Here is a 25,900-nt window from a genome sequence, read left to right on the forward strand (position 1 = left end):
GACCCAGAATTGGGGGGCAGCATGGGCCTCCAAAACTGAATGTGCTCCTGAAGAGCTCATGCAGAACATCACTTCAGCCTAGGTAGGCTTCCAGGGTTCATCCCTAATGCTTCTGGCTCTCTCCTTTCTTCTCTCTAGGAGAACTGGTATATCAGGCACAGTCTCCTGATGAAGAAGCCCTTGTCACTGCTGCCAGAAATTTTGGCTTTGTGTTTCACTCTCGAACATCTGAAACAATCACTGTAGTGGAACTGGGTATCATAAAAGTCTATAAGCTCCTAGCTATCCTGGACTTTGACAATGTGCGAAAGCGGATGTCTGTGATTGGTAGGTGCCCTGGTCCCTCTATCATATATATTCTGTGGGTCTGTCTTTGTTCCCTTCCCACACACATACGCTCCAGAGCTGCCCCACTCGTTGGTACTCCAGAGAGCAACATTAACCCTGTTATTCTCAGAGTCAAGTCATCCCTTAAGTCCAAATTTTCAGGCTCCTTACAAAGCAGAGAGAAAACCTAGAGAAGCACACATTCTGGGGCCTGATGAGTAGCTGTCCACTCTCTGCTCTTAGTAAACTCAGACATCAGTCTGGATTTTGTAATTGATAACTTGGGCTAAGAATTGATATGCATTCTTGAGTCTTCTGAAAGATAAGATTCCTTAGTATGATTAAGGAATCCACTTTTCCCCATGTGATGGCAGTGCCCTTCAGGTACCCACCAGGGACTGAAGCTGTGGCCATAATCACTTTCTTCACAGTCTCATGAGCACTGTGCCAGGATGGCACTAGATCTCACAGCCAGTGGCCTTCCCCCTCTTCCTTTCCAGAAGGGTGACTCCTTAGCACACCAGAACTTGGATCATGATGCCCTTTGTTTTACTTGTTCATAGTGCAGACACCCGAAGGTAAGGTGGTGATGTTCTGCAAGGGAGCTGACACCATCATCTGGGAATTGCTCCACTCATCCTGCACACCCCTCCAAGATGTAACCATGGAACACTTGGATGTGAGTATAGCTGGATGGATCATGTAGGCATCTGAGTATCTCTATGTATCTGTACATATGCATATTTTGGGAAACTGGTGAGTCTGTGTCCATGCACATATGTATACTTGTATGAATAGATATGTATCTTTATAAGTGTATATATATATGCATGTGTGTATGATGCTTATATATCTGTTAGTGTGTGTTGGGATGTGATTGTATTTTTGCTGCTCTGTGTATGTCTGTGTTTATGACTCCTTGTGCCTCTGTGTCTACGTACATCTCTCTCTGTAATGGGAGTGAGGAAGACCAAACAATCTGAGCCTTTCCAACTCTTAAGTTTTGTGAAAAGCAGAGTGAGATCACAGTTCAATTCATCAAATATTTCGGTGCTGTGTGAAGAATATGATAGAAGATACTGGGGAAGATACAGAGATGAATAAGCTCTGGTTTACTGCCCTCAAGGAGTTTATAATCTATTAGAAGAATGTTAGTAACTGAGTTCCTAGGGCAGACCCTCACATACTGAGAAGCACTGGGACCAAAACTTGGGGTGAGGAAAATGTCCCTAGTCCAGGAAGTGTCTGAAGGTATATATGGCAAAGTCAGATTTGTTGTGCTTGCTTCCCACTAGGAGGTTAGGGACCCAGTCTTTTACCATCATTCTCCTATTTTTACACAAAGGCTGTCCTAGGGTACTTGTGCTTTGGGTACACACACACAAAAACACACACACACACACACTCCCATTCTGGGCAGTGATCCAGGGAACCATCAGTAGAGATGCTCTTCTCCCAGTTGGTGCTAAACAAAGACATGAGTCTCCTATATGTGTGTATGGATGAGTATGTGTATATCCCTATCAGCAAAGAAAAGGGGATGGAACTAATCCTTCACTTCTCCCCCTTCTTTTCTGTCCTTTCCCTTAGGATTTTTTTATGACTTAACTACCCTTAAAGGCTACAAGTGAAGTTCACTTTAACCTGATTTTACCTATATGAGGAGGTAGGAAGCACTGATTTCCCTAAGCCTGTACCCTTTTACAATAGCTCTGCTATCATGAATCCAAATATGGGATTGCTCATCAGGGAAAGACAGACAAACCTTTAGGCAACTCCAGCTCTGAGAAACATCTCCTTTTCATCTAACTGTTTCACCTTCTCCTTCAGGGGCCCAGCTACGTCTTTCTACCCTTTGGCTGCCTGTAACTCCAAAGATACCCTATCATGTCTCTTATAAATTCTGTGCCTTTCCCTACCCTATCAAATCATTATTGATCTTTTCCCTTGCTTACAGAAATTGACCAATTAGTTAGTTGGCAATCTCCTTTCATTGGCAATCTTCAGATACCCACTAGAACTCTCCAGGGAGTCCTCAAAATGTCCTAATGAAACTTTCCTTATTAATATACAGTGTGGTCCACAAAGCTACCTGATCAATAAAACAACTGAGAAGGAATCTTGCTTTCAAACTATCTGTACTGAATTTTGCAGTCTAGAAGACCACAGACAACCATAGTTGAAGCAAGAAACTGGAAAATTCCTCCATTCTCTCTAGAAATTTTGTCAGGGAGATGTTGGGCCAAGATTTAGTGGACTGAGGTGGGCTGGAAGACTGCCTAGATCTGGGATCAAAGGTTGTGTTAGTCCATTGTCATGTGGAGTCAGCTGTTTACAAGGTGAGAAATGCCAGCAGAATGCTGTCCACAGTTGAAGTTTGGATAGAATAAACCAAGAAGGTGAAGATTCACCTTATACACTAGAGCTCAAAAAAAAAAAAAAATCAACATATTCACTGCCTGGGCAAGTCAGAATGGAGAAATTACACTTTTTTTATGAGTTCAAACACAGAAACAGGCCAGATGGGCAAGAAAATTCAAGAAGCATATCTAAAGCTCATACATAGTGGACACTCTCTTCTTGAATTCCTGAGGGGTTTGCATGGGGATGAATTGGAAGAATCAGGGCTAGACAGAGCAAAATGAGGTCAAGAGCAGCTTGCCTTCTGATTGAGCTTCTACCTGCTGATGCCTCAGTGTCACAGGAGTCATAGTTCTTGGTCTCCGTGGGACTGAGTTTATGGGAGGACTGCAGATGGGATTAAGCTGTTGGGAGAGACACAAGGCAGAGTTATCTTCACTTAGATGCCTTATTTTCCCTGGCAGGGTGGCATTTTCCCCCTATGTAACCCTGCTCCTAGTTTTACCCTCTGAGCCACACATAACAGGTATGAGCCTTCTTCTATATGACAGTTCTTCAGATTTTTGAAAATAGCTATTATAATACCCACTCCTAAGTCTTCTGTAGGATAAATATACCCAGTTCCTTCATAAAATCCTTAGATGTCATGGTTAATTTCTTTATTCAGTTCCCAGCCTTCAAAATTAGGGATATAGCTTTTTAGCAGCTATTGGACTGTACTCCCTCCAGCTCTGTGGATCAGCATATAGAGGACTCAGGCTTCTTCATTAGTTTTTATCAGAGCCAGGACTAGACCTGAAGCTTAAGAATGAGTGGATCCTCAGGTTAGCCTGTACCAAGGTCATAGCTGATGTGTCGTACATTGCTGTGGGAAAGTAAGCTTGAAGTTATTGTGGAGCCTTGAGTTACAGTGGTTTCCATGACCTAGATTCATCATCCATATGAAAGGCAGCAGGCTATCATCTCCAAGGAAATGAACTTCATTCTCAGACTATAAAGGAGAGCATGTAATGCACACTGTGAGCATATGCTGATGTTTGGTTAATTCATATCCTGATGCAAAAACACAGCCTTAGGGTCCAGCCACCCCTTTACAAGGTTATGAGCACAGCAAAATAAATTGGGACTCAGAGAGGGAATAGTGGTGAGGCAGCACCTCTATCCCCTGAGTATTTGCTATGAAAATTCACAAGTAGGAGATGCAGGCAGCATGTTACTCTATACGCATGCCTGTATCAGACAGCAATATGCTGTCAGTCCCAACGCCAGTTTTTGTCATCATCATTACTTACTTCCCAGGTAAACTTCCTCTAGGTCTCCACTTTTTCCCTATCTTCCCAACAATATGGGGATGCCAGCGAACTCTCAATACCCATGGACACCATACACCTATAACTATTCACAGAGAAGAAAATACACTTAGCAAATGAATGTATCATGCTTTCGTTTACCTTCTTTGGGTAAAGCAAATGTTTTCTAACATTACAGCAGAACTAACATGTTCATGTACATTTGCTCTTCTCTCTTATAAACAAAGATGATATATCAGACACTTATTTTGATTTATGGGTCCAGCAATGGGGATCAGTAGCATTGAGCTGCATCCATTCCTGTCCCATTGTCTTTATGGCCCAGTTAGGAATCAGTCCAGGGGCAGATTAAGTCTAACTGGATAACACAGGAATTAAATCCAGGAGCTTGGTCTTTTTAGTACCCTTCTTAAATCAACTGAGATAACTAACCATATACATCTAAATGTGTCTTTTATGTATAATAAACACTTCTTTTTAAACAATTGCACATGAACTTGAATATTAATATTAATGGTAATACAGAGGATTTTATAACATCTTTCTTCCTGGGAGGTTGGTTGAGACAATTAAAATCCTCAAGCTGCCTGACACTAATCCAGGGACTCTGTTCATCAGGTGTGCAATCTTTCTTTCTTCTGACTGGTGGAGAAATTCTGGCACTTGGTAGTTCCTACACAGAGGACTCAGTTCTGTCCTGACCTCTCTGGGAACACATATGTCTTCCAGGAATTCGCCGGTGAGGGCTTGCGTACCCTTGCTGTGGCCTTCCGAGAGCTGGATGAAAAAGTATTCCAAAGCTGGAGCCGAAAACACCATGAAGCCAGCACTTCCCTGGAAGATCGGGAGGAAATGTTGGGACTTGTCTATGAAGAGATTGAAAAAGACATGATGGTTGGTCTGAGGGAGCAAGGACTAGACTTCTCCTGGGAAGGAAGGCTCAAGGGTCAGGGGAATGAACCATGACTATAATCTGTTGAGTCCATGTAACAATAGTAGGAAGATAAGAGAAGGGGTCACTGTTTACGTGAGTTATCTCAGTACCCTAGTCATCTCAGGCTTTCCATTTCCTCATCTGTAAAATTAAGGGGTTGCACTACATGGTCCCTAAGATTTTTTAGCTCTACAACTCTGATTCTATGATTCTTTGACAAAGCCACTACAATAAAAAGTTCTGGGAAAACATCAGAAAAGTACTATCCCCTAAATCTAAATGAATTTAGAATTTCCTGGATAATTGAAATCCTCAGATGATCTAATAATAGACACACTTTAATTTTGAAGTTTTACTCCTTTTCCCTAACTAGGTTATTTCCTAACCACCTTTGAAGCCAGATAAGGTGATTCTGGCTTCTCCCACTATCTCTGCCTTAGCTCTTTTTCTGATTAAGGGAGCTAAGAGAGGGGATGCAGGAATTTACATAATCCCCACTGAGAAGACAGAAACAATCCATGTTATCTTTGAGCTAGGATAAAAAAAAGCAAATGAGTATCAAACAGGAATATTTAGAGTGAAGATAAATTCCAAAGGTGACACATCTTCCTACATGGTCAGTTCTTGAGAGGTATGTATCTGCATTGAACACGGCCTGCCCATCTAAGGCCCCAGCAGAAGGATCATCTGCCCAACCCTTCTGATTAAGCCTCTACATTTCCAGGCTTATGCTAGGTCCTGGACAGTAGAAAAAATAGGCCATGTCACTATGTAGTTGGAGGGAAACTTGAAAATGTCTTTAAATCTTCATGAAACAATAAATAGATGTGTAACAACAAATATGTAAACTGAGACTAGAGCAGGGCCTAAAGGATAAAAGGACTGGTTTAGAAGTTTTAGAAGAAGCAAGTTCATGAAACACGGTGGAGCTCTTAATTATTCTCAGTGGAATAGAAAGCTTAGGGTACATCACTTTTATAGACATAATAATAATGATAGACGTTTATGTGGCACTTGGCATACATTATCTTATTTGGTCTTCATAAACACCCATTGAGAGAAGTGGGAGTGGTACATATATCTCCATTTGAAAGAGGACACAGTCTAAGAGAAGTTTAAGGACTTGGCCAACATTGCACAGATAGTAAAAGGCAGAATCAGGATTTAAACCAGGTTTTCTGAATGTAGTCTAGTGCTCATTCCACTTATACCATAATGTGTGTGATATAAACTGGGTATGTGTCGAAATGGATGTTTTGAGAAACAGATGTATTTTAAGAAGATGTATATTTAGGAACAGATGGTGTGACAGTTTATTCTGAGAAGCAGACATGAAACATGGTATTTGTTGAAAAGTAAAAATGATCAAATGAAATGATATTTTTAAATGCTTAGCATGATGCCTGACACATAGCATTATCATTATTAAGCAAGTGATATATGTTGGTTGCTGAACTGAATTCAGTACCACAGGATGCTTTCCAATTTCCCCAGAGTAGTCATTATGCAGGATCTCTAGGAGATCCAAATCCATTAGGAAAAGCCAGCCATTTCAACAATTATATTTCAGTTGATAAATAACACTAAACATCTTAGTGCCTTACCCTCAAACACATAGCTGTATATCAGTGAATACAGTTTAAACCAAGATGACCAGGGTATAGAGAATGCCAAAGGATGGAGGCAAACTGATTTTAAAACTTTTAAACAGACTGACCTATGGGAGTTGAGGTAAGAGAATCCTTGTTTGACCTCAGTGAAACAAAACTTACACAGACTAAAGTGGCCTAGCATGAATTCAGATCTGCTTTTTCATTTCCAGCTGATAGGTGCCACAGCCATTGAAGACAAATTGCAAGATGGAGTGCCTGAGACAATAGCCACTCTGATCAAAGCAAATATTAACATGTGGGTTTTGACTGGAGACAAGCAAGGTAAAGACAGCCTACAGGCTAACAGAGAGTGCTCCCTGAACTCTCCCCAAAAGCTCTAACCCTCCTTCAGATCACTCCTTCCTTACTAAGGGCCTCCTGTGCCTCCACTGTAAACTCCACTACCTCTTGGCCCAGTCTAAATTGGGAGACAGGACTCACCCTCATGGAACAGAAAATAAAACTGTGGTCTCATGGGCAGAGGTCCTGCATTTCTGCCTGTTTGTCAGACAGTTCTGGATATTCTACTCTCATCTCAAAGCATAAATGTACAAGATCAAATTATCACCTTTATCAACACACCCCACCCCTTCCCCAATTTGGCATCCTTCATAACTGCTTCATTTTTTCTCTTCCACCACTATTCTTTCAATTACCTAGTCTTAAAAAATCTGTTATCTTTGACTCCTCCCTTTCTCTAATCCTGCCCAACTTACTCACCAAGTCCCATAGATTTTTCTTTAAAATATCCCACATCCATACCCTTCCTTTCCATCCCCATTATCGCTAACCTGGTGTAACGTCAGTGCAATACCCACAGCAGCTGCTATGCATATGCATGCATATTTTCAGAGTAAATTCACAAAATATAAACTCTCTTCCTCAAAGACAAAATCAAGACATTTATTCAAACACCAGAAAGCCAAATCCATCATAGTAACAAAGAAATCTATACACATTATCAATGCACGGAACACAGCCATCCCCAAGCCTTTCCTCCATCAGGCCTCCCCACAAACAAGCTCCGTTAGGCAAAATCACTCCCTCTCTCCCTCCTACTAGTTGCTCTGCCTTGCCCTCTCCCAACTCTGCCTCACTCTCTTTCAGCTCTGCCCTTCCTGCTCTACCTGTTAGACAAACTCCTCCCAACATTGGCTCCATGTGACTCAAGCTGTGGGCTGGGTCAAAGTTCAGAGCAGGTCACAAGGGCCTATTAAGGGACATCATTAAACCTGGTCATAATCCTCATCACATACTTTTTGGATGATTAACATGATGACAAGTATGAGGCTGTTTTAACTGATTTTTACGAGTGCTTTACTTTTCTCAAAGCAAAGCTTTCTATTGAAAAATAAATAAATAAATAGACCTCACACTCTACATTTCCGGCTCAGCCAAGCCACTGCTTTTTATTACTTATAAATGAAAGAATAGACACAATTCAAAGCGTTCAGAGGGAAGATAGGTAGAAATTCATGGACAAAAGAGCTTCAGGAGAAGTCAAGCCAGGAGATATGGGAGGTGTTGAAGGGTGATATTCTAAAGACAGAAAGGGAAACTATTCCAGTGACCTGGAAACATGGGATTTGTCCAATGGGAATGCACGAGGAAATCACCAGACAACTTAGATTTTCAAAAGAAATGTACAGAAGGTGGGAACAAGGCCAGGGAACAGAGCTGAAACAGAAGAATATGCACAGCCCTATGAAAATGTCAGTGACACTAAAGCTCAGAAAGCTGAGGCTGGTGAAGGAAGCTAATAAAAACAAAGGTTGGCTACATCAAGGGGGAAAAGGAAGATCAAAAAAGAGACAGGGCCTTTATTAACTGGCAAGATGCTCAATTCTGATTTCATTTCTATTTTCTTTGCAAAGGAGGATGCTCTTTCCACCAGAAATGACTGAACAAAAATCACTAACGGAGTTAATACCCAAAATAAGTGTTGAAGAAGAAAAGAGTAATACTATACCCTTCTGTTTTAGGCAATAGTCTACCAGACAGAATTTTTATTCAATTTAACTTAATTCTAAATCTAGGCCATTTCTAACTTCTAGAGAGAAATGACCAACTGGCATTGTCCCTGCAACCCTCCATCTACCTCCCATACCCTCATACATATCTACCCCAAGATGATTTGAAATAACAAGGAAAAGACTAAAATATGTTAAAATATAGTTTGGGGTTAACATTCCAGAACAATAGCTAATACACTATCTAATTCCTACCTGGATAACTCTTCTCTAAGATTGTTAGTATCTCCTTCCAGTGGTCAATATGGCAGTCTTTTCTAAATAACCAAAGAGAGCCTGTCTCTTGGTTTGGTCATAGGCTCTTTGCTTCAGGGAATGGGGAAGACAGAAATCTAAACAAGTCTAGAGAAAAGTGATTACCTTTAATCCATTTAAGAGGAAGCCCTCAGCTTTTATTTTACCCACTTCCCTAAAGGGAAACATTTGGAAAGGGTTTTTAAACTAGAGAAAATACTATTTCTGAATATTTTCAATTGAAATAAAAATGACATTTTAACATGCTTCACAATAAATAAGGAAATAATAAGAGAGCATCCAGCTGCCTTTGATGAATTCAAGTCACCTGGCCCAGATGAACTGTATCTTGGTGTAATGGGTGAAATCTGAAATAATTGAGGAGACAAAGGTTCAAACTTCTGAGCATATCAATTTATTAAGTAATGCATGCCAATTGTATAACATTTTGGGACCAGGCCTTCCTCACCTTGGCACTTGATCCCAAATACAGGAAAAGACATTTTTATGCATTAAAAGAAAATGATTAGCAAGATATAAACCAGGATACCAAGTAGGTAATCTGATTGCTAATTAGAGGAAAGATTAGGGGCTTTCTGAGTTGGGAGGAGGAGAAGAAAAAATAGTTGCAATTCCCTGAAATCAAAAAAAGAGGTGTCCCACTCCCCGTCAAGTGTCTGTTCAATCAAAGAAACAAGAAAACAGTACAGGGCCAATTTTCAGATAAAACATGGTTTGCTTGAGATGTCCTTGTATCAATGTATGGATCTGACTGGGTTTCTAGTTAGCAAAACCTAGGTCTTTAGTTAAGGGTCTCTAAACAAGAGATCAGTTTCTCAGCCGTGCAGGGTCAAACAATGCAATAAAGTTTTCTTACAAGACAGAAATTGGACTAGACCCATAATTGAATACCAAGCTAGATCCAGGATGAAGTCAGTGTGGTTCCCTCAGTTCCCACATGGGGTACTGAAAGAACTGCCACGTATGAATATTCAGCTGCTGTCAATAATATATGAAATATCATGGAAAACAGGAGTAGTATCACATGATTTGGAAAGGGCAAATATCTCAGTTTTCAAAAAAGGAAAAATGTCAGAGTCTAGATATTAGGCCAATGAACTTAATGTTGATTCTTAAAAGATTACAGAATATATCACTAAAGAGAGATGACTGGCAGATATCTAGATAGTATTTCAAAGATACAGAATTAATCATGCCTGATTGACCTCATTTTCTTTTTTTAACAGTATTGTTAACCTTGTAAATGAGCAGAATGCTATGGATAGTTTATGTAGATTTTAGCAAAGCTTTTTATGAAGTACCTCATACTGTTGTGGAGAAAATGGAGAGATGTGGATTAGATGACTTAGTTGGATGACTAAAATAAAATAGTAATTAATTACTTAATGATTCAATATGGAGGGATTCCTGTCAATGACCATTTGAGCTGGGTTGCTGCTGAAGTCCCTTCCAATTTTCAAATTCTATGAGATCATACAACATTCAGAGAACAGAGTTTTCATGTCATAAAGAAGCAATTCCACCTTGCTGATCAAGGCAGGGCATTTTTCTTAATAATCTTAGGGAAACAAAATCAAATGAGCATGGCATAAGGTTAGCTGGGAGAACAAGGAACAAAATTAGAAGACGGATGAGGGACTAAAGTGCTGGAAGTGTCCAGGAAGCTCAAAAGCCTAGGAGGGTTTTCGAATATTCTAAGAAAGGTAAAATGTGTAAAACTGTGTATACCCTTTGACCCAGCACTACCACTATTAGGTCTTTTTCCCAGGATCACCAGGAAAAAAGGAAAAGAACCTATATGGTCTAAAATATTTATAGCGACTCTGTTGGTGGTGGCAAAAAACTGGAAATTAAGGGAATGCCCATCAATTGGGGAATGGCTAAACAAGTTGTGATATATGATTGTGATGGAATACTGTTGTGCTATAAGAACTGGTCGACTTTAAGAAAACAAGGGAAATCTTGTATGAAATAATGAAGAGTGCAAAACCAAGAGAACGTTGTGTACAGTAACAAGCAATGTTGTTCAAAGAACAGCAGTGAGTGACTAAGCTATTCTGAGTTATTATCAATACTCAAATTAGCTACAAAGGACCCAGGAAGGAATGTGCCGTCCACCTGTAGAGAAAGAAATGTTAAACAGAAGTATGCACCATATGGTTTTACATGTGTATGTGTATGCGTGCACATGCATGTGTACATGAAATGGCCTTCTCTAATGCAGGGTGGGGACGGACTGAGGGAGACAGTTCAAAACGCAAAATGTAACAAAAAAATACATTTAATATAATTTAAAAAGAGAAAAGGATAAAATAATTAACAATTTATTGATGATAAATTGACAAGTGCCTTTCCATTGTTGTGCTTGGATATAGCTTACTTTCTAATGAGAAGGCATTTCCTTATGGTTTTTTCAAGTTAACAATGCCTGGTCTTCCCACAGCTTTAGGAGGAATGCCAAACTCTCTAGAATAACAATAAAAACAAGGCAAGGTTAGGTTCCACACCACCCCATGTCACTTGCAACATACGCAAACACCTTTACCTGGGTTTGTTTTTCTGATGTGGATTTGTGATTTCACTGGAGTACAGAGCTCTCTCAGTGTGGAACAATCCCTCCATGGATTTAACTGAACAATTTATCTTTAACTTTAATAGTTTTTATGGATTACATGGAGGACAAGTTACATCAAGAAGTTGAAGGGACTTGTCTAGGGCCAAATATCTAGTATGTATCAGAGAAAGGGTTTGAATCTAAATCTTGACACAAAGGCCAGCTCGCTATTCACCATAATGATGGTAGGTAACCTGGCACCTGGAAAATTACTACATTTTCTGTCATGCTTTTAAGACCTTTGACACCTACCATTTTATCTCTCACAACCCTTCAAAACATGCTCTTTACCGTTGTCAGCCCAGTTTTCCTCACTGTGCATAGACATGCTTACTCCTACTTCTGTACCTTTATTAATCTTGTTCCCCCTGCTTGGAATGTCTCCTTTCCATCTTCTAAGATCCAACTCCAAATCCTGTTTCCTTCTTGCAATCAACTATTCCAATTCACAGAGACCCTCTCTCCCTTGAATGTCTAAAATACCTATTGTCTACACAACATAATCTAGCACTTTATTGGTCTCTAATTGTTTCCTGAGCAACAAGGTGGCACACTGATTAGAATGCCAGCTCTGAAGTCAATAAAACTCATCTTCTTGAGTTGAAATATGGCCTCAGACATTTACTGACTGTGTGACCCTGGGCAAGTCACTTAGCCCTGTTGGCCTCAGTTTCCTTATCTTTAAAATGAGCTGGAGAAGGAAATGGCAAAACATTCTATTATCTTTCCCAAGAAAATCCCAAATGGGGCACAAAGAATCAGATTTAACCAAAAATCAATGGCAGATTGTTTCCTTATGGATTTGGCCCCTCAAATAAATATGGGGAAAGAAAAGATGCTCCCCCAGCCTTATATGATATCCCATAGCATTTAGCCTGTCATTAACCTGAATGATAGATGTTTAACACTGATTGAAATACTGGGCTAAGAAGTAGACTACAAATACTACTAAAGGATTTTAGAGAAGGGAAAAATCAGTGTATGCATAGGCAGTCAGGGAAGGCTTCATGGAGGATATCTAATAGGAATGTGCTGATAGAATAACAGCCTGTCTATAAGAGGTAAGCTAATTCAGCCATTTGGTGACACTTGGACATTATCCAAAGGTAATATTGTTTAAATGCCCTGCCATGGAATAATGAGTGAGGTCTGAGCTCCGAGGGAATAACTGGCCAAGCATAGGCTTGGCCTGATCACTGAAGAGGGTGGGATGTCTCTTTGGGTACCTTCCATGCTTCTCTATTCATTCACTACATAATCTCCTTCTCTATAGAGACTGCCGTGAACATTGGCTACTCTTGCAATATGCTACATGATGATATGGATGAGGTATTCGTTATAGAAGCCAAGTCGAGTAGCATGGTCCAACAGGAACTCAGGTACTGACAGGAGGGCAGCCCCAGACACTACCATTCTATGGCCAGGTCCTGCGTCAGCCAAGCAAATTGGCATTTAGGTGTTCTATCTTCCTGTGGCTTTACTCAAATGTAGAGTCTGGGAAAAGCTAGACTGAGAACCTTTTGGCAGAAAGAGGACAAGAAAGTGGGGAAGAAGGATGGGCTATTGAGAGGAATATGAAAGAGAAAATAGGTATGGTGACCTCTGGGGTGCCCTGGGTATTGAAAAAAAGAGGTGATATGGGGGATTGGGAGGACCTACTGCAAAGGCTGGAGAAAGTTTGACTATTTGTAAGGATATGAAGGGTTAGGGGTCAAGATGGGAAAAAAAATAAGTTCTTTTAGAAGGACGTAAGAGGGAAGTTGGGAGTATTATGGAGACTAGCACAGAGGAAGGGTTTGGAAAGAAGTAGATACTGGTGGGCAAGCATGGGTTTAGAGTTGCCCTTGGGTCCTAGGATCTTGAAGGAACTTTTGCCATTCCAGGGAGGATATTTAGACATAGAGCAGTTCTGATCAACCATTCTTAACTTTTAGGTCAGCAAGAAGTAAGATGAAACCTGGCTCTTTATTGAGAACAGACCCAGTAACTGCCCTCCTTGCCCAGTCAGAAACAGAAGCCTTCATCATGCCTGAAGAAGTGGCCAATGGTAGCTACGGCCTAGTCATCGATGGCCACAGTCTGGTGAGCAGTGGGAAGCTGTGACCCTTCTCCTTTCCATTCAGGGAGCCCATTTAGGAACCTGTTGTCATACACATACACTTATTTTTCCCAAGTAATACCCCAAAGCAGGAGTAATTGAGAGAGCTTAGAATCGTTCCCTTTCTCTGAAAATATCCTCCCTCAGAGAACAGCTAAGAAGAAGCTGAGAATAGGCTTCTTTCCATCTTAAGCTTCTCCATCCACTGCAGTCGCCACATCCTGGGGACCTCAGGTAGAATCTATTTCTCCGGGTCCAGGAGGTATCTTCATCTATGAACCAGCCCATTGGTTTCACCCTGAGTAGGATTCTGTAACATTTGTTTTCCTGTGGGTTGGATCAGAAATGAGGGAACACAGACCTGTCCTTGTGGCTTGTTGAATATTCAAAGGCAGATCAGAGCTTGGGCTATCACACTGAAAGTATTTAATTTAATAAAGCCCCATATGTATGAAGGCCTATCCTGAAGGCCTATCAAAAAGAGTAGAGGCCAAGGGTTTACTACGTAGCCTGTTGAGTAAATGTGTATATTTGGGGCCACAGGCTCATGCCCTAGAGGAGAACGTGGAGTTGGAGCTGCTGAGGACAGCTTGTATGTGCAAATCAGTGATCTGTTGCCGTGTGACACCTCTGCAGAAGGCCCAAGTGGTAGAACTAGTGAGGAAGTACAAGCCTGTGGTGACACTAGCCATTGGTGATGGAGCAAATGATGTCAGTATGATCAAAGGCAAGTGGGGTTTGGGGAGGCAGGCTGCCCTGCCCTTCCTTCCTTACCATTCAAGTAGCAGTAACATAGGAAGCAGGAGCACCCAATCTAACTTTGAAGGCAGACAGGGAATCTGAAAGATAGAAAGGGCGGGGGAGTGGCACAGGGGGAAGAGAAGGGCACCAGGGCAAGCATGGCCTTCTTGGCCTGGGGGATGGCTTGTGTGAATGAATGCAGGTGGAATATGGAATTCCAAGTAGGAGAAATAGCGATAAAACTTGAGGGGAATAATGTAAAATAAGCTAGGGAGAGAGGGTGGAGCTAAATTGTGGGAGGCCTTGAAGACCAGGCTAGGGAGTTTATATTTTATCCTAAAATCAATAAGTTTTTCACTTGGCAAATGATACAGTCAAGTCTCTGCCTTTTAACTAAGACAGTGTAGTGTAGAAACAAACAGAAAAGTCCACCAATTACTGTCGGAAAAAAAAATTAAGCTTCCTCAGAAACTGGTATTTCAGTGCTTATGATCAGAAGAAAATGCCTACAAATATATAGAGGAGCTTAAAAGTTCCTTTAACTCTTTTTCCAATGGGAAAAAATCTGCATTAAAAGAAGAAATCTGCATGCATCAGATAAGCTTTTCTTCTACTATACCAGGGATAATTTTATAAATTTAGCTTAGTAAGGGTGTCAAACCCTAGTTTTCCTGACTGGCAAGTCCAGCACTCTATACAATATGTCACACCCTGTCAGCAGGTGGGCTAAAGGTGCCAAATGGGTTCAGGTGAGGGCCACATTATGCTTTTAGTACTCTTTTCCACCCTGAACTAGCCTAGGGCCCTGGAAATAGATGCTGTAGCTGAAAAACTGCTTGGTTCTCTTGCAGCTGCCCACATTGGGGTGGGCATCAGTGGCCAGGAGGGGATGCAAGCTATGCTTGCCAGTGACTTCTCCTTTGCCCAGTTCCGGTTTCTGCAGCGCCTACTCTTCGTCCATGGTCGTTGGTCCTATATCCGGATGTGCAAATTCCTCCGCTATTTCTTCTACAAAAATTTTACCTTCACACTGGTACATTTCTGGTATGGCTTCTTCTCCGGTTTCTCTGCACAAGTAAGTTAGGCAACAATGCTACAGTACTCCCAGGCATGCCTTCAGTGTGATCAGGATAGATGTTAATGTGAACTCTCTGACTTGTGGGCTTGACTTTCAGTGCAGTCACCAGTATCATGACCATGGTCTACCCTAATTCCCTCACTCTCCCCTAAGCTAATTACCTGTTCCTTACTAGAATCAACTTCCTTACATTTGCAACTGAAATGTTTCTGAATCTGAAAATTCCCAGAATTCAGAGAAGCCCCTATGAAGGCCCTGGGATAATGCAAGCAGGGCTTGGGGGGATAGGTAGGAGAGGAAGGTGCATTAGGCCATTCAGTCCACTGTTTTGCCCAGCCCTGGACTCCCAACATAACATTCCATATCCTGAAAATGCTAAATCAGAATATAGTGTTCCCACATCTTCATTACTATCACAGGAACTTCAAGACTGTCCTTGGAGGAGACCTGAATTGATAAATTAGGAATGGCCTTAAGAGAGGGCTTAAAACTCATTCAGGGGCACCATACTTCTTGCCACTCCTGATGTCTACTTCTTCCACCCCTTCCAAAGCTAGAACTGGACAGAGATTTAGAAGTGGTCCAGGAAGAAAGAGGAACTGGGTTAGCAGCCATTTACATGGGTTATACTAAATTTTGGAGCACTGGAAAAAGAAGCGTTATATGGGGAGGCAGGGAGGGAGTCAAGTCTGTACTGCCAAAGATCTCTAAAAGCCTGTCTGTCCTGCCCTCTCTTTCCCCTCAGGAGATAAGCTTTATAATCAATATTTCTTTATTCCCAGATAGATAAAACCTTGGACACTTCCAGGAAAATCTATATGTAGTCTCCTAGTTTTGGAGGAAACTAAAAGCCTACCTGCCTTCTACCTTCAATATGGCTACCACCCAGGCAATGGGAGGAAACTCTTAGTTTGGAAAAGATCAGAGTATCTAGAAAGCTGGGGGTGGGGGAGATATAGATCAGGGATTGGCTTTCTGCCCAGTTAAGATCTATGAAAGGCATAACTGTGCCAAGGGAAAAGAGAATTACCATATGAGATATATAAGGACAGATTAGTCTGATTTTTCTCTTTGGTATCTCTGCAGACGGTCTATGATGAGTGGTTCATAGCTTTATACAACTTGACCTATACATCCCTCCCTGTCCTGGCCATGAGCCTCTTTGACCAGGTAAGACCCAGTCACAATCCCCAGGCAATACCAGGTTCCTTCAACCACAGCCAGAACTAGGAAGGGGGAAGGGTTGGCTTTTCAGGTGAGTGAGGCCAAGTAAGGTCCATAGTAACTGGAAGTGAGCTTCTAAACAGTTCTTCTAAACTGAATTTTTCTAAATTGAATCATTTTAAGTACAGCAGGGGAGTTGGAAAAACCTGAGTGGATCTTTTTATAAAAAGAACAATTCTTCCATAATATAAGAATCACTACCCAGATGTATCTGTTATGTAAATCTAGGTTGTCTGAAAGTATAGTACACAATTAGAAAGAAACATGGAAATTATGGTATATTGTAACTGAGTCCCTACATGCTGAAGGGATACAGTGTAGAAGACAAGTGAGATTAACTGGGATAGAATTCCTGAAGGAAGAGGTTTCAGAGGGGAAGAATACTGTTTACTGAAGAGGAGAAGTGAAAAATGTTGCAGGCTTCTATTAACCTATTCCATCTGCCTATAATTGTCCTACTCCCTATAAGCGCATCAGAGTTTGGCTGGAGTAGAGAATCACATAAGGAGTATAAAGATGAGATGGGATGAGGCAGAGAAGGTTGAGTGAGAGACCCTGAAAAAATAGTCTGAGAAATCTGCATTTGTTATGAGTAATGGAAAGTCACCTCTTTTACCTTGGTCTGGAATTCCTCTCTGGAACTCCTTAAAGGTCTGGAAATTCTAGTGTAAAGACCTGCTTCAGAAGTAGCATCCCCCAGTCCTGATTCACAGGGGCAGAATCAGAGCCTCTGTAAGAGAGTCACAACTCAAATACATACATAGTAAGAGACAACCTGGGGTGGGGAAAAGAGCATGAGACTTGGAATCATAAGAGGTCCTGGGTTTGAATCCAGCCTTCTGTACTTACTAGCCATGTGAAATTGGGAAAATCATCTCCTGTCTGAGAACTTCCGTTTCCTGTGTATGAAATGGAGATAACAATATATAGCATTCCTACTGTTGTGGGGGAAGTGTTCTGCAGATGTTACAGACACTGTGTAAACTGGAACTGAAGGAAGGTTCCAGGGCCCCTGCAGCCCTAGGTCTTCATTGGCATATTAGAGTCAGAGGAATTGGGTTCAAATCCCAACTCATCTACTTACCACTCATGTGATGCTGGGCCAGAGTTTCCTCCACTGGACAGCTCTAAATCCAATGATCCTACATCAGTCTCAGCCACCACTACTCTTATTCTTTGTTAGGACTAACCAGGGCTGGGGCTTGCATTGACCTGTCTCCAACTTACTGAACAACATTGACTCAGAGGTGTTTCCAGGAAGAGCCCCATTATACTCCTGCTAAGCTACTGGGATACTTAGCGGGGGAGGGGAGAACAGAAGGGAAGACTGTGGTAACCTAGCCTTTGGGACAATAGGAAGACCCACCACTTTATAGGCCCCTGCTCCTAGCGCCTTCATGTACATTCTTTTATTTGATCTAACAACCCTATGAGATAGGCAAGAAAAAGAGGAATGATTATCTTTATCTTAGAGTTATGGAAACACCTCCAAGATTTACATAACTAGTGATTAGAGGACTTTAGGCTAGAACCTAGAGTTCTGGCTACAGGGCAGGAAGCGCTCCAGCTACTAAGACCACATTGCTTCTTCCAGATAGATGAATGCAAAACTGTAGTAACATTTGAACCTGGGTATCCCACCTCTATTGCCACCCTTTTCTCATCCTGACTCTTCTTACTCTACTTTGAACTTCAGTATGGCCTGAGGGCACAGGGCTTAAGGAAGGACTGTGGGGACTTTTCTGTTTTCATGTTCCTGTTTCCTCAGATTGTCCTTGTGGAATAATTCCTAGTATCATAATTTGAAGGAGCCTTCCGCCCTAGGGAGGTATCTTATCCTGAAATGTAGATCCCTAGGTCCTAGGTGGTAATATTCCTGAAGGTGGGAATACATCTTGGTTGGGAGAGGAGGGGGAACCTCTCTTCAGCCCTAGTAGAAGATGAGTAGGAAAGATTCATAGGAACTGCAAAAGATGCTCAGAAGGTGGTTTTCTTAACTTCATGGCTCCAAACCCATACTTGCAGGATGTGAATGACTTGTGGAGCCTCCGATTCCCCGAGCTATATGAACCAGGCCAATACAACCTCTACTTCAACAAGAAGGAATTTGTGAAGTCGATATTGCATGGCATCTACAGCTCCTTTGTGTTGTTCTTCGTCACCTATGGGTCTACTTACAACTCAGTGCAAAGCAATGGGAAGAACATCTCTGACTACCAGTCTTTTGCCTTGATAGTGCAGACCTCCCTGCTCGTGTTGGTGACTGTGCAGGTGTGGTGGTAGAGGTGAAAGGGAGGAAGGGAGACTTATGGATAGGGGAGGGAGGAGTAAAGGTGCCAGTTGTGGGGAGATTGATGGGGGAGGAGGGGGAGGCTGGCCTATGGCAAGGAAAGGGGCTGACCCTCAGGTGGATGATTTTCAGGTGGGTCTGGAGACAGCCTACTGGACAACTGTGAACCAGTTCTTCATTTGGGGCAGCCTGACCTTATACTTCAGCCTAATGTTCCTCCTTTACAGTGATGGCCTGTATCTGCTCCTCCCTCACACCTTCAGATTCATGGGTGAGCTTGGGTAGAGCTCAGGATGGGGCTTGGGACAGGCTTAGGTCAAAGAATGGGGATTTCATAAGGAAGGAGACTCAAAGCTATTTAACTTCACCCCATTGGGCTATAGGGTCTCATTATATAACCCCCCCACAAAATAGTTCTGAATCCTGGACCAGCTCTTGCTCCTTTTCTCCAATGGACCCTAGAGCAGCGCTTTTAACTGTGGGTCACAACCCCATATGGGGTCACAAAAAATTTGCCAGCAGTAAAAGGTTTCTGAACATCAACAACCAAAAATTAATTAAAAATCAAACGTAATGAATTAGAGGTGTTTCTAGGAGCACTTGCCAAATTGCATCTAAGCAACTTCACTGCAGCCTTAGTTCTGAACACAAAGCATGTGCACTTTGCACTGCACATGCCCTCAGATCATGCAGTACCAATTAATGCTGCCTAAAGGAAGAGCTGTTGCAAGTGGAAAAATTTTAAGAAGCCCTGCCCTAGAGACTGGCCAGTTTATTATTTCTGTTGTCTCTGATCAGTTTTTCCTCCTCTGGATCCCCCTGTAAAAAGGAATACAGTGCACCATTCCCTTCCTCTCCTTGAAGCAAGCACACTTGGAAGTTTTCTAAACATGATATGGAGGGGTAAAGATAGCAAACATAAAGAAAGTTACTTCACAGAACTTGTGATCTCCTCGGTGTGGATACTCAAATCTGTAGGTGCAGATCACAATCTAGCTGAACTTTTTCATCCTGTGTCTCTTGTGTGTCTGCCTAAAAACCCTCCGTGGGAGTCTACTCATGATGAAAGCCTTTCTTTAGATCTCTTGACATTGTAAGGATCACAACAGAGCACCAAGCCACCCAAATTATCCTTCATTCGTACTACATTTTTTGCTACCCCCTCCGCCATCAGTGAGGACAATTAAAGAGTTATTCAGCTTCTCAAGAGTGGTGCTCAATGGAATGTAAATACCTGGTTTATCTTAGTCTCTGTTTTTGCTCCTTTTCACTAGCTTATTTTCCTTATTCTGGTCTTTTGCAAGAGCATAACCCCTATCTGACCTCCTTGTCATCTTTATTTCTTCTTTCTAAATAGGCTTTTTTGTTGTTGTTTATTAGGTTTTTAAAATATTCATTTAGTAATTTATTTTTCCCTAGTGAGATGTAAAAACAATTAACATTCATTTTTAAAACTTTGAGTTGCAAATTCTCTTCCTCCCTTCCCACCTCCCTCATTGAGAAGGCCAGCAGTTCAGTATAGGTTATACATATGTGGTCATGTAAAACTTACCCATAATGGCCATATTGTGTCACCTTGGTTTTCATCGCTGATACCCACAGGTTCTTCCTCCCTTCAGTAGAGAAGTTTCCCCTCCTCAAGTCTCCCTTGTCATCTTCTCTTTTGCACTGTGTTTTGACAGGCAAGACAAAGACAACCACAGGTGCTAATGGGGGGTTTATGAGTGTACAGATAATTCAATTTAGATTCATCTACAATCCGAAGGAAACCTCATCAGTGTTTGTCTCCATCTTATGTCCCACAGAACAGTCATTCCCTGCCCTGCCATTGGGTACTAATATTCCTCTGGAATGTTGTCACTACCCTATAACCAGTATATTCTCTGTCCTCAACTTCTACCCTCCCTTCCCAAGTACTTTGATCCAAGCTCTCCTCTGTGTGTGGGGGGGTGGGGTTTACAGGCACAGCTCGGAACACCCTGATCCTGCCTCAGGTCTGGCTAACAATCCTTCTCACCGTGGCCCTTTGTGTGCTGCCTGTGATCCTGTACAGATTCCTCCGGATGGAATTTTGGCCCACCAAAGTTGAAAAGGTAAGCAAAAGAAGGGTAGGGAGGTGACAGATACATTGGTACCCCAGGCCCCCATTTTCTTTGCCATGCCCAATCCCACAAAGGCCAGGCCTTTTATCCATTGCCCCAGCAAGCACCTTGGGTGTTTTGTTTGTTTTCCAGTTTTTCTCGATGAGAAGCCCAGACTGACTCTAGAATAGGAGCATGTGTTTGCATGTAGGTCCCATTGTACTGTAGAGGTTTGAGTTTTCAAGACATCCCTTCTCCTTCCTCATATACCCAGTTCTCTCTCAGAGTAAATTCAGATTCTAAGGCCCTAGAGCTGAACCTCTGGTTGAATGAAGCAGGATAACCTGGAACACTTGGCCTCCTTGGGCCTCAAAAAGGACAACCCAGGGAAAGTTGCTGGTTTGAAGACCAGGGGAAACATTGCATTTCAGATGTCTTTGTAGCCTCTGGTGCTCATGTTTTCCTGAGACCCATCTCTTCTCCTCATCTTTGTCTCTCTATGGATTGTGTCCCTCCTCATATAGCTTTTTCCTCTGTGATCATAACCTGTGTCCTGGAAGTCCACAAGCCCCCATAACTATGGTGATAGCACTTTTAAGACCATTGCATTGGAAAGTCAGTGGTCCTGATTTCAAATTCTGGCTCTGCTACTGACTCATCATGTAACCTCAGGCAAGTCAGTTCCCCTTTCTGGGCCTCATCTGTAAAACAAATGGATTGGACTAGGTGATCCCTAACATTTTATGATCACAGGATCATAGATTTAGAGATGGAAAGGACCTTGGGGACCATCTAATACAATCCCCTCATTTCACAGATAAGAAAACTGAAGCCCAGAGGGATGAAATGACTTATTAATCAATCAAAATTAATTTATTAAATGCAAAGCATGTGTCACACAAGTACTAAGGAGAAGTATTTGAACTTGGGTCCTCTGACTATAAATCCATTGTTCTTTTCATTGTATCACAATGCCTGACATCTGCGTAACCTGTGATTCATTTTTCCTTGTTACCTGTGTCTGTCCAGCTGGTCTATGCTGCCCTTGAGGCCCAATTAGGGCCTCATGCTGCCTGTGAGCCCTTTTACTCATGAAATATTCCTCTCTTTCCTGCCTTTCACCCCTTGCTCTTGGACTCTAGGTTCTCAATAAGATCCGTGAATGCATGAAGAATCCAGTACCACCCCCAACCAAGACAAGATTGAGACGCACAAGTTCCCGACGTTCAGCCTATGCCTTTGCCCACCAATCTGGGTTTGGGGCACTCATCACTTCAGGAAAGAACGTGAAATCAAGGGCACCCTTTGGCTTTGGTGATAACTATTCTTCTCATAAATGAAAGATCCTGGGGGGGTCACCAGGACCCCCCCAACTCTATCCATGCACCTGATTTGGGGAGAAGGATCAGTCTCTAAGAAACCTGCCAATTGAAGAATCCCCTTTCCCCTCAGCCCTTCATTTCTCAGTGGTTAGAGAAGGGGGCTGTACATCATCCAACCCAAATGTCTGAGTTACTGTTCTGAGGAGCAGCCTGATGAATCTTTGCCAACCACCACCCTGCCATCCCCCCCCCCCCAAAAAAAACACTCCAGACAGAGGCATCAGGGTATTGAAGAGAGTCAGCTGTCAGGTCATATCTGGGCATGTTGATGCCATCCCTAACCAAGGACAGAACTTTAGGAAGTAAGATGAAAAGTCTTAATATGGGGCCTCCAAGAAGAAAGGGTGATACCTCTGTACTCTTAGGGATCTAATTGGTTTCTTCCCATAAAAAAGGCTACTTCAGCCTGAGAAAGGAAATTAAGTATCACAAGAGCTCATTCAATATTCCCTACAGTCTCACAGTAACATAACCCCTCTCTTCCCAGTGATCCCTGCCCCACCTTCCTGCAAGTCCCATACCACCATAAACTTCCCTCTTTCCCTAAAACTCTGGACTTCTTCCCCTGGACTTAACCTAACTATAACCTCTCTCTGGGAATAACTCAAAGAATACTGTGGCACTAAGGGGCAAATCCTGGCTTCTGGAGACCTACCATATGGGCTAATGTGGCACTTTAGGAATTGTGTCTTTGGAGGGGACGTCATTTCATTTGGGGTAACAGAAGAGGTAGATGGCTCTTTGATCCCTTCCATCCTAAGGGTCCCTGGCAGTTGAGAGTGAAGCTAGTTTGATAATGTGCCTGTTGAAGTTTGGGCCACAGAGCTAGTTAGGATGGGGAGGGCCCTACCATGAAGCCATTTTCAAATTTATTTCTTGTGAGAGATGAGAGTTCAATCTTGGTTGTGCACTGTTGTCTTCAGTAAAATTATTTTCACAGGAAATTATATATACTTGAGTGATCCTTTATTGTTTAAATTCTCTATCTGGGAATGGACAGGTCTGTATGGCTCGGTGGGGCTAGAGTAATAGAGTGGGGAATCAGATTTGTCGTCCAGTCTCTCCTTGGCACTCCTTCCTCCCTCCCTCTCTCTCAAGGTGCAGGGGGGATATTTTTATTTGGCTGCCACCCTCCTTCTTCTTTCCTGAAGGCCCCAGGGGCTAATAAGCCAACTCTCTTCCATCCACCCTATTGTCTTCAATCCCTATTCCTCTCTACCTCTTGTCCTTTCCAGAAAGTAAAAAGTGGCATCCCCACCTTTGTGGTACTCATTTCCTCGGCCTAAGAAAACGTACACAGTCCTATGACATTTTCTAAAGGTTTTTATAAATAACCCCCAGGAAACAGACATGGTAAAACAATGGAGAAACAGAAAGTTACAATGAGAAGACTTCTAAAAAATCTTATGTTTCTTTATCCAAAGCACTCACTAATGGGTAAAGGGAGCTTTGCTTGACTTCACTGGGTTCCATCACTCACTTATCTCTTAGTTTTTGTTTCCCAGGAACCAGTCATGTCTAGCCCATCTCTCTTTTATTTCTGGAGGTTTTCTGGACCCTTTCTCTGAGGTTCTTCTCCCCTCCTGATTCCCATTTCACTTGGTGAGATACCACCTATAGAGGATCTCTAGATACAAAAAGAGTTCAAGGAGAGCTCCAGACAATTACTATCTCAGTATCTTCTAGATTCACGTAACAAAAGCGCCTTCGGCCACTCTCTAACACTGCCTCTAAATCCTTCTCAGCTCATGTCTGAGGTGTCCCCAACACCATTCTGTCAATCTGAACATACCCCTGCGTGTTCATCTTTTTCTATCCAATATCTTCCTATATATCTAACTTGTCTTTATTGAGCCTCTGCCTCTTTATTTCCACTGCCAAACCTGGGCTGACTCCCCACCCTGAGACAGGGAAGCAGTTAGATCCTATATCTGGAAGCAAAAAGAGATACACAATGCCTTTGGTAATAAATATTCTCTCATAAATGAAAAACCCTAAGATCTTTCTCTCAGTTTCATCATCAGATGGTAAGCTAGGGCAGAGTCACAGAGGTGTGGCACAGGATAAAAGAAGAAAAGATTAGTTTGGGAGGAAACAATATGCAGTGAACTGTATGGAAACCCACACAAGTCTGTTGACACAGGCCTCAGAGCCCTAGTCTTCTGCGGGGCACAGGCAGAAGAGACTATTTCATCTAGACAGTCTATGTGTTTTATTTAGCTGGCAAAGAGCTAAAGAAAGACAGAGGACAAAGGGAGAAAGTGACCTTTCCAAGGGCCACAGTATAAAAGATTACAGAAAGGCAGTGAAGGAAGTTAAGGCCTCAAACCAGAAAACAGCTTTGAGATCTATGGAGGGAAGAGTGAGGAGGGACTTTTCAAGTCAGAACCACTTAGTCTAGGGTGAGCAGTTCTGAGAATGACCAGTATTGCTGCATGGCAACTCTTTCAACTCTGACTGTGACTGTTCCACAAACCTTCTCTTCTTTCTTGAAGTGCTCAATTCTCCCTCCAACTCAAACTTTCCAACAACAGGCATCCCTCAATCTCCCTTTTCCACTTTTCTCATCTTTTCAGTGTCCTCCTCATATGTCTTCTTCACTTTATTCTTAGCATATCCCTTCATTTTTACCTTAAATATCATATCTTCCAGTCTCCTCTGTCACCTTGTTCCATCATCTTTTTTCATACATCTTCAATTTATCCTGCTCTGTCTCTTTCTTTGTGGCCTACAGTAATGATAATAATGACTCATTTATATAGAACTTTAAAGTTTCAAAGCACTTTCCTCACAAAATCCTGTGGATTAGGGATTAAATTAGCATACAACCATACAGTCTTCCCTTCATTTGCCTTCCCTGAGCTCCTGTCCTCTCCTTCTGGTACCCCTTTACTGCCAAACTGCTAGAGTTAGTCCACCTTTACTGCCTTCCCTTACTCAACACCCACACTCACTACTGAACCCCTTGCAATCTGGTTTTCATTCTCCCCTCTCTAATGAAACTGCTCTCTCCAGCATCACTAATAATTTCCTTATCTCTGAATGGGCTTTTTCTGTGGCATTTGACAATGTGATTCACTGTCCTGTAACAGCATAATCCTCTGATTTTTCTCCATCCTCTCTGGCTACTCCTTGTCTGCCTGATCTTGCTGGGCCGTACCATCCTCCAAGCCTTGAAGCTTGTTCAGAACTGCTAGCTATCCATGTAAGTAATATCAGATTGTAAACTCTATTCTAATCCCTCTTCACTCAGCTTCCTTCAATTTAATCATCATTTTATGCAAATGACTTACAAATCTTTATCTCAACTCTCAAACTCTTTTCAGAATCCTCTACTTCCAGTCACCTAATGGATATTACCTCCTAAATATCTTGAAGGCATCCCAATATTTCTAAAACTGAAGACACCATATTCTGCCCAGATATAACCCTTCTCCTAACTTCTTCATTCCTGTTAGTGGCATATTTGCAATTTTCTAGGCTCATAAACTTACCAAACATTTTTGTTGGTTAGTTATTTTTC

General features: G+C 42.1%; 1 protein-coding gene across 19 annotated transcripts in view; it reads left to right on the top strand.

Moving 5' to 3' along the window:
• The window catches only part of LOC140502759 (phospholipid-transporting ATPase FetA-like), a 161,278-nt gene extending 137,957 nt beyond the window's left edge, over positions 1 to 23,321 (top strand). For 18 of the 19 annotated variants that reach the window (XM_072606788.1, XM_072606812.1, XM_072606822.1 and 15 more), the window contains 13 exons: positions 139 to 327; positions 891 to 1,006; positions 4,728 to 4,892; positions 6,755 to 6,866; positions 12,757 to 12,862; positions 13,418 to 13,565; positions 14,125 to 14,308; positions 15,174 to 15,397; positions 16,487 to 16,570; positions 18,650 to 18,895; positions 19,047 to 19,185; positions 20,877 to 21,007; positions 22,138 to 23,321. In XM_072606788.1, coding sequence (XP_072462889.1) covers positions 139 to 327; positions 891 to 1,006; positions 4,728 to 4,892; positions 6,755 to 6,866; positions 12,757 to 12,862; positions 13,418 to 13,565; positions 14,125 to 14,308; positions 15,174 to 15,397; positions 16,487 to 16,570; positions 18,650 to 18,895; positions 19,047 to 19,185; positions 20,877 to 21,007; positions 22,138 to 22,335 — 2,042 coding nt within the window. In that variant the 3' untranslated portion in view covers positions 22,336 to 23,321. The remainder of the gene's footprint in view (positions 1 to 138; positions 328 to 890; positions 1,007 to 4,727; positions 4,893 to 6,754; positions 6,867 to 12,756; positions 12,863 to 13,417; positions 13,566 to 14,124; positions 14,309 to 15,173; positions 15,398 to 16,486; positions 16,571 to 18,649; positions 18,896 to 19,046; positions 19,186 to 20,876; positions 21,008 to 22,137) is intronic. The other variant, XM_072606775.1, reaches the window with a different exon arrangement.
• Positions 23,322 to 25,900: the final 2,579 nt, after the last annotated feature.

The sequence above is a fragment of the Notamacropus eugenii genome, chromosome 1 (assembly GCF_028372415.1).
Source record: "Notamacropus eugenii isolate mMacEug1 chromosome 1, mMacEug1.pri_v2, whole genome shotgun sequence".
Classification (NCBI taxonomy): Eukaryota; Metazoa; Chordata; class Mammalia; order Diprotodontia; family Macropodidae; genus Notamacropus; species Notamacropus eugenii.